General features: G+C 38.3%; 2 protein-coding genes and 1 non-coding gene across 3 annotated transcripts; all 3 read right to left on the reverse strand.

Annotated features, from left to right (window-relative positions):
• Positions 1-1,320: 1,320 nt before the first annotated feature.
• LOC111218443 (C-X-C chemokine receptor type 2-like) lies at positions 1,321-3,683 on the reverse strand. The gene is made up of 2 exons (XM_022740750.1): positions 3,651-3,683; positions 1,321-3,287 (listed from the first exon to the last, which is right to left on the reverse strand). Exons 1-2 carry the CDS (start codon positions 3,655-3,657, stop codon positions 2,212-2,214), a joined length of 1,083 nt encoding a protein of 360 aa, XP_022596471.1. The 5' UTR covers positions 3,658-3,683; the 3' UTR covers positions 1,321-2,211.
• A 1,928-nt stretch (positions 3,684-5,611) lies between these two features.
• Positions 5,612-9,982, reverse strand: nabp1 (nucleic acid binding protein 1). The gene is made up of 6 exons (XM_022740658.1): positions 8,941-9,982; positions 8,115-8,253; positions 7,845-7,916; positions 7,504-7,588; positions 7,161-7,230; positions 5,612-6,567 (listed from the first exon to the last, which is right to left on the reverse strand). Exons 1-6 carry the CDS (start codon positions 9,032-9,034, stop codon positions 6,371-6,373), a joined length of 657 nt encoding a protein of 218 aa, XP_022596379.1. The 5' UTR covers positions 9,035-9,982; the 3' UTR covers positions 5,612-6,370.
• Positions 9,983-10,554: 572 nt separating this feature from the next.
• Positions 10,555-10,636, reverse strand: trnas-cga. Its single transcript has one exon. It is a non-coding gene; the product is annotated as a tRNA-Ser (tRNA).
• Between the last annotated feature and the right edge of the window lie 1,497 nt (positions 10,637-12,133).

The following is a 12,133-nucleotide window of genomic DNA, read 5'->3' on the forward strand; positions in this document are numbered from 1 at the left end:
TAACCAATCAGATGCCCAGATGCTGTGGGCGGGACATTGCCAGAGCTACAGACTGGGAGGGGCGGCTACGTCACAGCCATTGCTCATTAAGCAAACGGCTGTAACTGTTTTCGACAAATCACCGCCGTGCTAATATTCAGTAAAACATCACTCCCTCTTATGTGATATTGCTTTTATACAACAGTTCTACGAGCGCCATGTTAGTTAACAGTAATAAGCAAACATATTGTGATCTGTTTGTTTATTTCATCATTTATTTGGCTACGCCGACACAAATAGTTCCGCAACTGGACTGGTACTTGACTGTTGCTAAGCGACATATTTTCCTGACCTGAACAGTTCACACTAGCTTGCTACTTTGTCTACAGTACACGTTACCTCAGGTGTGCACTGAAGTATCCAGGCGTCTTTTACTTCATCCTTTTATGACGACCATACATCATTTAATTCAATTTTTATTTCTGAAAATATTTTCTTCTTTGCCAAGTTTGTTAAAATCTAAAATAGATAATGGCCGTTAATGTAACGCTAATAAACGGTAATAGAACACCTGTAAAGCAGAGTGATACATGTAGTTAAAAGTCTCAGTGTTGTTATACTCATCAACACTCATGGAATGCTCGTCCAATCAAATTATTCGGTCGGAACTAACTTGTATAAATTCAACTGTGATCAGTTGATTCAACTGTATGGTTTGCTCGAGGGAAGTAGGTTTTGGTGCCGTTGATCTGAATTGCGTTATATGGCTCATTTATGTTATTTTTTCCATCCCATATATGTCAGTTGAGATAGGCTAAATAACAATTAACACCTGTTAGTAGTTGTTGTAGTAGTAGCAGTATTAAATATGATAATTACATTACCTAATGTCAACAGTTTGTCTGTTTTTTCTACAAGAAAAAATGTTCCAATAAAGTCTATGCATTATCCAGAACCACTGGGACACTTAGTTCTTGTTAGTTCTGATTTGGCTTTGTGAGATGTATTGAACCTGAATCTACAGTGGAAAGACTAATGTAGTAATAAGCAAAATATTTATCTTCTTCGTCTTTTGTTTTACAAGCAATGCTGCTGCACTTCGCAGAATTCATTCTGTAATCAAGCCCCATTTTAAAGGGAATTTCTTTTTTGGAAAGTCCAGTTATTGCTGCAGTGTTGCAGTCATCACAACTTCTACTATTTCCAAACAAGATACTGTGGCTTTAAATATAAAAAAAAAACACTATTTGCTGGATTAGTTCAAGGTACATAGCTTCTGTAAGTTGTTAACATTAAATTTAAGATGTTAATCATTGACACAGAGAAGTGCACAGGTTTATATTAAACTTTATTGATGATTTAGAATATATGGAAAATTAAAATAATTTGGCATGTGAACAGCAACCTGCTGTCTTCAGCTTATACAAAAAACTCAGTCTAAAAACATTTCAACATTTCAAGACTATAAAAAAATGTTTATCAAGTTATACAGTATTATACAAGGTAGTTTTATGTTTCTGCTCTAGTTGTATAGTTCAACCTATACTGGAAGTAAAATGCTGTTTCAAAGGACAGAAACAGTGGTTTGAAAATTTGTATCACAAAAAATGGTCTTGATGATTATTATAAGGAAAATTACATCAGCAAGATATTTCACCATCTAACACTGAATTGTGAATTGTCTGAGCGCAATATCCAGCTTTTACTGGAGTTTCTGCTGCTTCTCAAGTTGTTCGTCAACAACAATTTTGTCTCTGTGTTGTGACATAGAATTATTGTGTTGAAATATTGTCAAACGTGACATTGAAACTTTTCAAACATGTTTTACGCAGTTTCCTCAAGCTATACATGACTTAGGACACACAGAAGAGTGAAATAGTTAAACAAAAAAAATTGAAAGTGTTTACAGCTTAACTTAACTTAAGCAACGTGGTAAAAACACTGGATTGTCAAAACCAAAACCAAGTTAAATAACATGAAAAAAATAAAGTATGAAAACATTTACAAATTTTAATAAAATGTTCAAGGCACCTCAAGGCAAATTTTGTAACTTTTAAAAAACCTGATTTAGTTTTTAAAAAGTCCATCCCAATATAAGCCCAATATAAGCTGCAATAAAAAAACAGATCATTATCCAAATGAGCACTTTGTTGTCCAACACTTGAGATCCTGCAGTAAATACACAGATGTAATCAATTTATCTGAATAGTTTAAAGTGTCCCTTTGGTGTTCTTACATGAATGTGGATGTGATCTCTGATGACAGTGAAGACCTGCTGCTTCTTGACACTGATGCTCTCTCTAGAACACCTATCTTCCTCATTATCTGCACCAGCCTCCTCCTGAACTTCTCTCCCACAAAGGCGTACAGCACCGGGTTGACACAACTGTGAAGCAGGCCGAGACTCTGAGTGGCAAACATGGCCTGATCCACCGCCATCCTAGCCGGGCAATTGTAGGGCACAATCTTTGTCCTGAAAAACGAATCAGTCATCACAGCGATGTGGTACGGAGTCCAACAAAGCAGAAAGGCAACCACGACCACCACAATCACTCTCATGGCTCGTTGCCGCTGAAACCCCCCACGGATGTGAAGGAGGCGCCGGATGGTTACTCCATAACAGGGCAGCATGATGGCCAAGGGGACAACAAAACCCAATGCATGGCGAAGGATTCTGGTGGCCAGGCGCCACTCGTCAGCACTGCTGGGATCATACAGTTCACTACACACTATGTGACTCAAGTTTTGAGAAGAGTAAGTGGAATTGAAAAGTCCTGGCAGAGACAGGAAGGCTCCAACAACCCAGACAGCAGCACAGACTCCCCAGCTGACCAGCTGGCGGTTACCCTTGCGGGCATTCATAGCTCGCACAATCACCATGTAACGGTCCATACTGATGCAAGTCAGGAAGAGAATGCTAGAGTAGAAGCTTAGCTCTTGGAGGATGGTGATAATTTTGCACATGGCATCTCCAAACACCCAGCCCTGTGTAACGGAGACGGCCCAGAATGGGAGCGTAATGGCCAGCAGGATGTCGGCAACTGCCAGGTGGAGGAGGTAAAGGTCAGAAGGAGTCAATGACTGTTTGTTAAGGCCAATCACCAGCCCCACCAACAGATTTCCAGGAATCGCCAAGAGAAAGATGAGGACATAAAATGTACTGACCACAACCATCACTGCATCTGGGAGGGAGAAGAAGTCACAGGGCTGCGTTTCGGGGTCTATGATGAAGTCTGTGTAGTTATATGTGAAGTTGAGTTCATCATAAATGGGGCCAAAGTCAAAGGTAAAAGAAGATGTGTTTGGATCTGAGTACAAAAACAAAGATTTGATGTTAGACATAAAATATATATATCATGAAATGATTATAATTGTGATAGTTACTTTGTAACAGAAATTAAATGCAACATATTCTTATGTGAAAAAAACATTCTATATTATTTCTTTTAATGAACCAATAAAACATAACATGTATTAAAAGTAATAATCATAGCCTACTGTACTTCAGTCAGGATACTAGTGAATATCCCTTTGCCCAAATGCAAATTAGATATTCCAGTTGGGCATTAAGGGATACAAATATCCAACTGTGTGCTATGAATGTGTGTATTAAATAAATCAATTTATCTAAATTTAAATTAAAAATGTATTCTAAGGATGACAGTACTCACCAGTCATTGTTGTGTCGTCTTTGTTGCACTGACTATGTGACTATGTGGTCAGGAGACTAGGAACAAACATTGTGTTTCTCTAGACTCCTCCCATCACTGTAACCACGGGTCATTTTCCTGTTTACCACATATACAGACATTTTTATTTGCTGGAGTTCAAAAAGGAAGAAATGATTAATACATTTGCTCTCATGTATGAAAACAAATGTATCACATAATTTCTGTAGATGTGGTAAACAGTAGGTTTGTATATTAAATTATATTTTTATTTTGGAATTATTCACTTTAATTGCATTTATCACACAGTATACTCAGTATTTGTTTTAGGTTACAGCCATATTTCTTGACGGGTGTCTGTTTAATTATTATTTATTTATTATTAATTTCCAATCCAATTTTTATTCATGTAGTGAATTCCACCATGTACTAACTTTTTTTCACATTTTACTTGTTCATATTTTAATCCTTATTTTTAACTCCCTTCAATTATTTTCTACGTAAGTCAAGTGTTTGTTTACACATCAGTGCTAAATATTTTCAATAGTCAGTTTGGTTATTCCTGAATCACAATATTCCCCCCAGAAATAAACCCAAGCCACATTATCTGAATCATCGGTGTCATGGGATGTGTCACACTGCGGGCAAAAGTGAAAGAGAAACCACTAGTTGATGTGAAGTAATGGAATTCAAAATAAACACTGGATGAATACAGATATTCAAGAGTTTCAGTATATATGAGAAATGTTGAAGTGACATTGTTATTTCAGTTTTAGTTCTCTGATTTTGTAACATATCCAGTTTTTTCATACTCACAAATATAGTAAAGATAAAACCAGATACATAATTCTTCCACAAATTTTGGAAACACTAAATTGCTTAGTGCAGCGCCTACAACAGCTGATGAGAGCAACAGGCTGAACCTGTATCTGTGAAATTAAAAATACTGTAAGTCAAATGATTTGACTACATCTTTCACTGACCTATGCTGCTGAGAGGAAGTTCCCAGCTCATGATGTGCGTGTGTTAACATGAGCGTCTCACATTTCTTGCCACACTTCTCATGTGTTTCAATGTGAAATGTCACAAGTGCTGCAATGTTCTCATAAGGGGCAGTGGAGGTAGATAAACATGTTGCAAACATATGGTTAAGAGGAATTGTGGGGTATTGTGAGGAAAAGAAATGATTGGACTAAACTTAATATTAGACCAAAGTTTTTGAGGGCTTCATTTAAAAATGATCCCAATTAACCTATTTTGATCCTGCATTTCATATAGCTACAGGTTGAACACAGATGAAACAGTATGACAGATGCTTCTGTTTCTAGTCCAAAATACTTGGCCACTTGTATGTTATATTTTAACATCTTTGCTCCCTTTCATGCCCACAGAAGAGCATTGGTTGTTTTTTGTCTGAACAGATTCCTTTGTGAAATTTGAAACACACAAAGGACACAGTAAAGCAGAAGAGAGTGCAAGTGCGTCATATGTGAAATGGGGTAACAAACATACGCAGACCGTAATGTTCAGGTGCTTGGTGCAACAGAGGATGTGGAGAAACACAGGCTTTTGTTGTATGCAATGCATGGTTTCAAAACGGAATACCAAATGCAAAGGCTTTTGTTATAAAAGTATAACTCTCACTGTAAGAAAGAAAGTAAAATAAATAAATGAATAAATAAATAAAAATATATATAGTTCTTCCACCTCATATTTTGAAAAAGCACCTTCAAAAACAAATGCAGTTTATTTTTCTAGGCACTAGATGGAGCTGTAGCACAAATTCACCACTTGAAATTGGATGGGTGGCCTATTTCACATTTGCAAGTGACCACATGGAGCTCTGCAGGAAGTAGTTTCAGTTTAAACCATGATGAGTCTTTAGAGGTTACATGGGGAGGGGGGGCTTGTGTCCAAACAAGCAAATTTGTGGCAAACTCTCAAACAGACTACAGAAAACCAAATATGGCAGCAAAGTTACTGTAAAATTTATTTGGTGAACCATTTTTGCCAGTATTTAAGTGGTCCCACCTCAATGAAGGTACAATTGATGGCAAACAAGAAGAACATGTCTTATGGAAAAACAGTCTAAAAATTCAAAACTTACACCTTTCCTTTCACAGAGTCACTTCGGATACAGTTTGGTTAAGAGAGGGAAGACCCTTTGAAGAATTTCACTTGTGCATTCAGTCCAAGAACTCATTTTCACTAACTTAAGGCCTTTTCCACTAAAAAGCAGAAACTGATTTCCTGATTTAAATGACAGCCAAGTTTGCCCCGACATAAATTAAGAGAAGAAAGTGCATCGAGTGTTCAAGTAGGGTGTATAGTTCGAACAGGGAAGGGGGTTAGGACAGTGTGTGGGGGAGGTAACACTTGCAAAGAACTGGCGATTTGCAGTGAGATTTAGAGGACAAGGGTGTAGACTGAGAAGGCTGACCACAATTCAACAGTCAAGGCTTGACTATACAAGAAGTCCTGCTAGTGCATCAAGTGGTAGACCACAATCACACTTTGCTGCTTGCTGAGAGCACTACGCATAACAAACACCACATATGACTTTGTTAGCCTGTATAAAAATTATGCAAATAGTCCCTAATGTAATTCATTATTTTGAAAGCCAATAGAGGCTGTGATCGGGAAGGCTCAGAAAGGTTTAAAAGGGGGAAGGGGAAATGAGGATGTCCATAATTTTCCCCACAATTCCCCCTCCAACCCCAATTTCATCTTTTGGCACGGCGTGGGTCCCTGCCGTTGCTAATGGTAACTGAGGACTTTGCAGCTGTAGGAGGTCCAGAAGCAGGAGGTGCTCCATTGCCAGGTGACCGACCGTTGGGTCTCCCAACATTCCCAAACGCAGGGTCACGGGGTGCCCCAGAAGGTGGGTTGTTGTTGGCAAATGGCGGCATGGCACCATTACCTATGGGTTGAGAAATACAAGTAAGTCGGCAAAGAAAAATATGCATCTTTAAAACATTTCATCTGTCATAGGCCTTTTAGCATCTAAAAAAAAGTCACAGCGGGAAGAGCAAAGATATAAATAAAATTAATCACAGCTTAATTCCATGTAGCTGCTTCAGTTTCACGGTGCTGGTATTGTTCAAACTGGCTCACTGCGACACACTATAAAAAAAAAAAAAAGAGCCATTTTTTAAATGTTATTAGTAACACCTGCGCTTTTCCTGTACGATGAGTCAAAGTCTGCTGATTTTTCAAAGCCTATTCTACTTCTTATTCTGCTAACAATTATGACCACTGTCTCATTTCGGATTAATTTAAGCAAATAAAAATTACATACTGCCTTTCATATATTCAATTCATTTAATTTGATTTCATCTGTCAATCTTTCAAAATATGTCAAGTCTTTTGTAATACTGCAAACTACCTCAACCTTCTACACCGTTCTTACACTGATACCATCAATGTGTACCATTCTACAGAACATGGACAACCCTGCTGCTTCCTGTAAGTGAGTTAACTGATGGCTATTTGAATAAAGGAAAATATACTGACCTGGTGGAGCAGGTGTACCTGAATTCTGGTTGGGCGGAGAGTTTCCCCTCTGATTCTGGTCTGGTTTACCCTGTTACAATGGTGAAGAGAATATTACTTTGGTGTTAGATTACATTGTTTCTGCACCACTAAACAGGCCAAATTACCTGAATAAATAGTTTTTATGTTTTTCAAGTTTAAATGTAGGTCATGAAAAAAAGGAGGTATGTGTAAAAGGTATCCTATACATCAGCATGGCCAGGGAGGGATACTAGCTGTGCTGGTTTCTTTTGAGAATATTCTGATCCACGTTTTATGGGGTGTTTGATAATGAGAAGTTGGAAGTGGGTGTATAGCTACTCACAGACTTGTTTTGCTGGTTCGGTTGGGCTAGCAGCTCTGGGTTTGGTTCACTGAAGTTGGGCACTTCTGAATACACCATGCAGAACCTGGGGAGACAAAACCCATGTTCTAACACAAAAATCAAGAATGGTGTTTTTGACTGGGATGAAATACATTGTTAAAGATGTAGATTTGAAATCTTACAAAAAGGAAACCATGTTTCAAAACCCAACATGTTACTGTGAAACTTCACATAATTCTCTGGCCCTGCATGATGCTTGAACAGGGAGATATGACATCTGTAATTCCAGCAGGGACAAGAACTTAACTGAAGTATAAATGGATTTGTGGCCAGTTACTCACTCTCCAATCTTCTGTAGATCCCCTCCTCTTCCAGTGTATAGGGTTAGGCACCCTTTCCATATCGATGCATAGCTATCACAGAAATCAGATGTTAAACTCATAAACAAAATATTACTAATCCTAAATTGTAATACTAAGGTGCTCAGACACATAGCCACCTTTCACCTTCAGTTATCTATGTGTGCATTGATCTTTCAGTAAATACTACAAGTCTAAAAGTCATCTGAGCAAGTTATGTTCATGTGATCTGTTTTAGTGTAGGAACACTACCCTCTGGTCAGCTTGATGATGTCCCCTGGCTGAATAAGGCTGCCGAGTTCATCCCAAACAGAGATAGCAATGCTCCCACTCTTGTCTGCCACCTTGCACGAGCGCACCTCGTGACCATCTTTCGTTTTGGTTACTCGTCCTAATGGGATAAAACAAGGATAGGTTAAATAAAACAGTCAACCTTCTCAGAACATCTCTAACCCTAGGTTTATTATTTATTAATCTATTTCAAAATTGATTTAGAGGATGAACCCCTTTAGATGCACCATCTTGTTTTAAACAGGGTCCTCAAGGACAAGACATTGAAGTAATACATTTACACAAAATTAAGTAGACAAATAATAATGATAAATTAAACAATCCAAATGTACAAACTGAAGAATCAAGAAAGACATGTGTCCCAAACCCCACATACTACATTTATTGCAAATGTCTGTACAGAAAGGTGGTCATAAATCAGAACAAACACTACACTACACTACTACTACACATATGTCAAAACACTGACATTAGTTGTCTAAACGAAAAATGAAGATAAATACTTTCAAAAACAAGTTAACTTAAGATAAACAAGTAAAGAAGTCCTGACATCATGTAAAGAAGTAATCGAACTGAATGAGTGAGGCAAATTATTCCAGTGTGATGGTGCTTTAAACATAATCAACATGTGTGTGTGTGTATATAAGTTCATTAAGCATCAATCCATGTTGACGGTCAATCCTACTGTAAGTGATGCAAGTAACGTTATCACTGGCCCCTTTAAGAAAAAAGACACGAGTTGATGGTATGGGAAGAGACGCACTAGCGTCACTGTGCAGTTACTTACCTATTTCCAAAACGATGAATACAATATTCAAATTTTTCGACCCAGGCTTCACATCCTTTATCAAAAACAAGGCCTCGTTTGTGGGGGTTGCCATTGTTAGTTTCGAAGAAAAACAATCACCCCTCGTTCACTTCCTGTCACTTAAACTCAGCAGTAATAAGAGCTGGCTGGCGTCACTTTGTAATGGGTAGCTACTATGTTAGCTTTAGCTCAGCTAACTAATTAGCCTGTCAGACAAATGCTAACTAAACCGTACTCCAAACACTGTAACGGTATCGTAATTGGGCCAACACAGGTCAGCTTCTTAGATAGTCGACAGCAATCAAGTCAAATCCCACTAAACGCTTGTGACACTGGAAAGAAGTGAAAGATAACTGCCCTCTTCAGAACAGCTAACACTAGCCAGGCGACTACTTCGCTAAACGTTAGCTAGCACGCAGTTAGCTACCTTCTTTTTCTTTCAGGATATGAGCCTCTTGGCATCTTTCTTTTTACGATTATCGCCATAATGGCAGCTTCATTCTTCGTACATAAGTTAACATGACAAACCGCATTAATATGACTGGTAAGCCCTCGACGAGTTAGCAATGTAGATGGACAAAATGTCAGATAAAATAATATTAAAAGGCTGACAAATCCAGAATCGCGAGACAAATCTGAGATGTTTCTGTTTTAACAAAGACCGATCCACTGGCTTAGTTACACCAGCGCTTGAAATATTGACTGCTGCGAACTATCTGGAGATAACAGTTATCTCCCTAGGCCATCTAGACATCTCCTGGTAGCATTAATATATTCAAACCAATCGACCGCATTTCCTTTGTGTGTCTCTTTTGAGTATAAGGAACAGTTTGCTTTGCTAACGCGCAGTCTGGCCAAATGTTGCTAGACGACTAGTGTGACTAACTGTGGCCACTATAACGTTGCAGTCGTTCGAAAAGCTTTATATTAAATGCCTGGTTATTGATGCCTAAATATTACTAATGCTCAAAAACGTTATTTAAAATCTATACAAGCTGTACACCACACGATCTACACTGCTGTGACAATGCCCCCAAAAACTACGTCAGCGTGTGCTGCCGGTCAATTTTGTATGACTCGGCCAGTTCCATTATCCTTCGTAGGGAAGGGGGATACACATGGAAATTTCTTTTTGCGCGCTCTTAAACAGTCAAGTCGACAGATACTGACAATTACCAGGCGTCTATTTTTGTTAATACAATGCAGTTACAAGTGTAAGCAGACAGCGCACTGACGTGTTTATAGAAAAGAAAGAAAGTGGTTGGTTTCTACCGAATGGATTCCATTCACTGACAACGCGAGAATAGAACATGTATGAGATTCAACTATCAACGATGAAACTAATGATAGTGTATTTTTTTTTTTGACATGCAGTCACATTATTCATTAATTTTATGTCATCGTTAGTTTGACCATTAAATGTACAATTTATGTTCTCAGTCAGTCACAGTGGTTGAAGCGATTATGCGTCCAAATGGTTCGTTGTTAATCATGTGTAAAATACGTTACAACATAACATTGCGTAGAAGTGCAGGTGGTTATATTTGCCATGTGTGTAAAGTCTTTACGGAATCAAACAAGCAAAAGGTATGCCGTCACGAACAGGATTCGAACCTGTGCGGGGAAACCCCATTGGATTTCGAGTCCAACGCCTTAACCTCTCGGCCACCGTGACAATACATCATCATAGGAGAACCAAAGCAGTTTTTAAAGATATAATTAACAATGATAACAGAGTCACTTTAAACTTGCATATTCTTACATTTCAGAGGTGTGTGTTTGTTAGCTTGCTACATTGCAGAATAGCAACGATAATTAAGATGGAGAATATAATGAAAAAGCACAGAGTGGTGGTGTGAGTTCAGACATAAGAGGGAGACAAACACCATCAAAACACGTCGGCTCATCAACGGAAATTGAGGGAAAACAAACTTGAAGGCACTCCTAACACACACCCATAGATGACATATCAGTGTGTAACAACAGATAGCTCAGTAGAAAATATGCGTACATAGAGGAATGGGAATCCAGAGGGATGTGGGCTACAATAGCTTTAAATTGCCTTTATGTTTTTTGTGATTGTCATTTTCCTGTCCTTAACTTGGTAGAATATGTAAAAGGGAGGCTGCAATTGCTTCCCTGTTCCCCCAGCATATACACAAACTGTTCAAAGCCCAGCCATTGCTTTATCAGTCATTGTGTCACTCTAAATCAAATAAGCTAAACCACAAAGCTAAAATAACATATGACTGCCCAAATGAAAGACTGCACTGTGACATTAATACCATTTGAAAACACATTCTGTAACTCACAGGATATAAGAATAGAAATAATTGAATAGGACCCAAGTGTTAAGCATGATTTTAACTTGACCAACTCTAAAGCTAGCAAGCCAACATTACCTTAGCTAATGCTTATTGTCAAGTGCAAGCTAACTCCTATGTGCAAGCTAACTCCTACCTATGCAGGTAACACTTATTTGTAAAGTAAACTACAAACTACAACTGTACTTTTAATTAACTGATTTAATTACATGAATGCAATACAAACAATTTCTGCAGCACTTGTTGCTCCACAGACTCCAGTCTGAACAGATACTCTTTTAAATATGGCTGTTGTTGCTCCATAGAGGGACGTTTTCTACATGTGCACTGTTCCCAGGCCATGTTTCTGTTCCCTCACCTCCCCAGACCTAGTAATTATAAATAGGTAAAAACAAAGCAAAACTCTTAATGTCTAGTTTAAAAACCTATTTAAATAGTAATGTTAACCCTGTCCTCTCTCTCTGTAGTAAACACGTACTAGCTAGCTAGCTAGCTAATTTTTGGAGACGGCCAACAGTGATTGGCTAGCAGCAAAGATGGAAAAGATGGTAATAGTGAGACGTGATTGGACGAGATTATACAGTCTCTCAGTTCACACACACCTGGTCCCAGTTTCTCTTTATCTCAGCCAGTATTTATACCAAACCCTTTGTCCCCAGTCAGTGTCAGATCATCCCTGCACATATTCCAGTTTATTTTCCCTTGTATTTCCCTTGGGTTCTTGCTCTGTTGTGTATTTTTCCTGTTGCCTCTGCCTACCCATGTTCTTGTCTGTCATCTTGTCATCTCATTTGTAGTAAGCCTAATTTTCTCCATATAAGAGCACCCACTGCATCAATACTGCCATG

This window comes from Seriola dumerili, unplaced genomic scaffold (assembly GCF_002260705.1).
Source record: "Seriola dumerili isolate Sdu_G_001 unplaced genomic scaffold, Sdu_1.0 BDQW01000052.1, whole genome shotgun sequence".
In the NCBI taxonomy this organism is placed as follows: Eukaryota; Metazoa; Chordata; class Actinopteri; order Carangiformes; family Carangidae; genus Seriola; species Seriola dumerili.

Coding starts and splice junctions, on each gene's coding strand:
- nabp1 (XM_022740658.1), bottom strand. CDS start 9,034: ATGGCAACCCCCACAAACGAGGCCTTGTTTTTGATAAAGGATGTGAAG. Junction 8,254..8,940: donor ATTCATCGTTTTGGAAATAG/GTAAGTAACTGC, acceptor TTATCCCATTAG/GACGAGTAACCAAAACGAAA. Junction 7,589..7,844: donor GATCTACAGAAGATTGGAGA/GTGAGTAACTGG, acceptor TTGTCTCCCCAG/GTTCTGCATGGTGTATTCAG.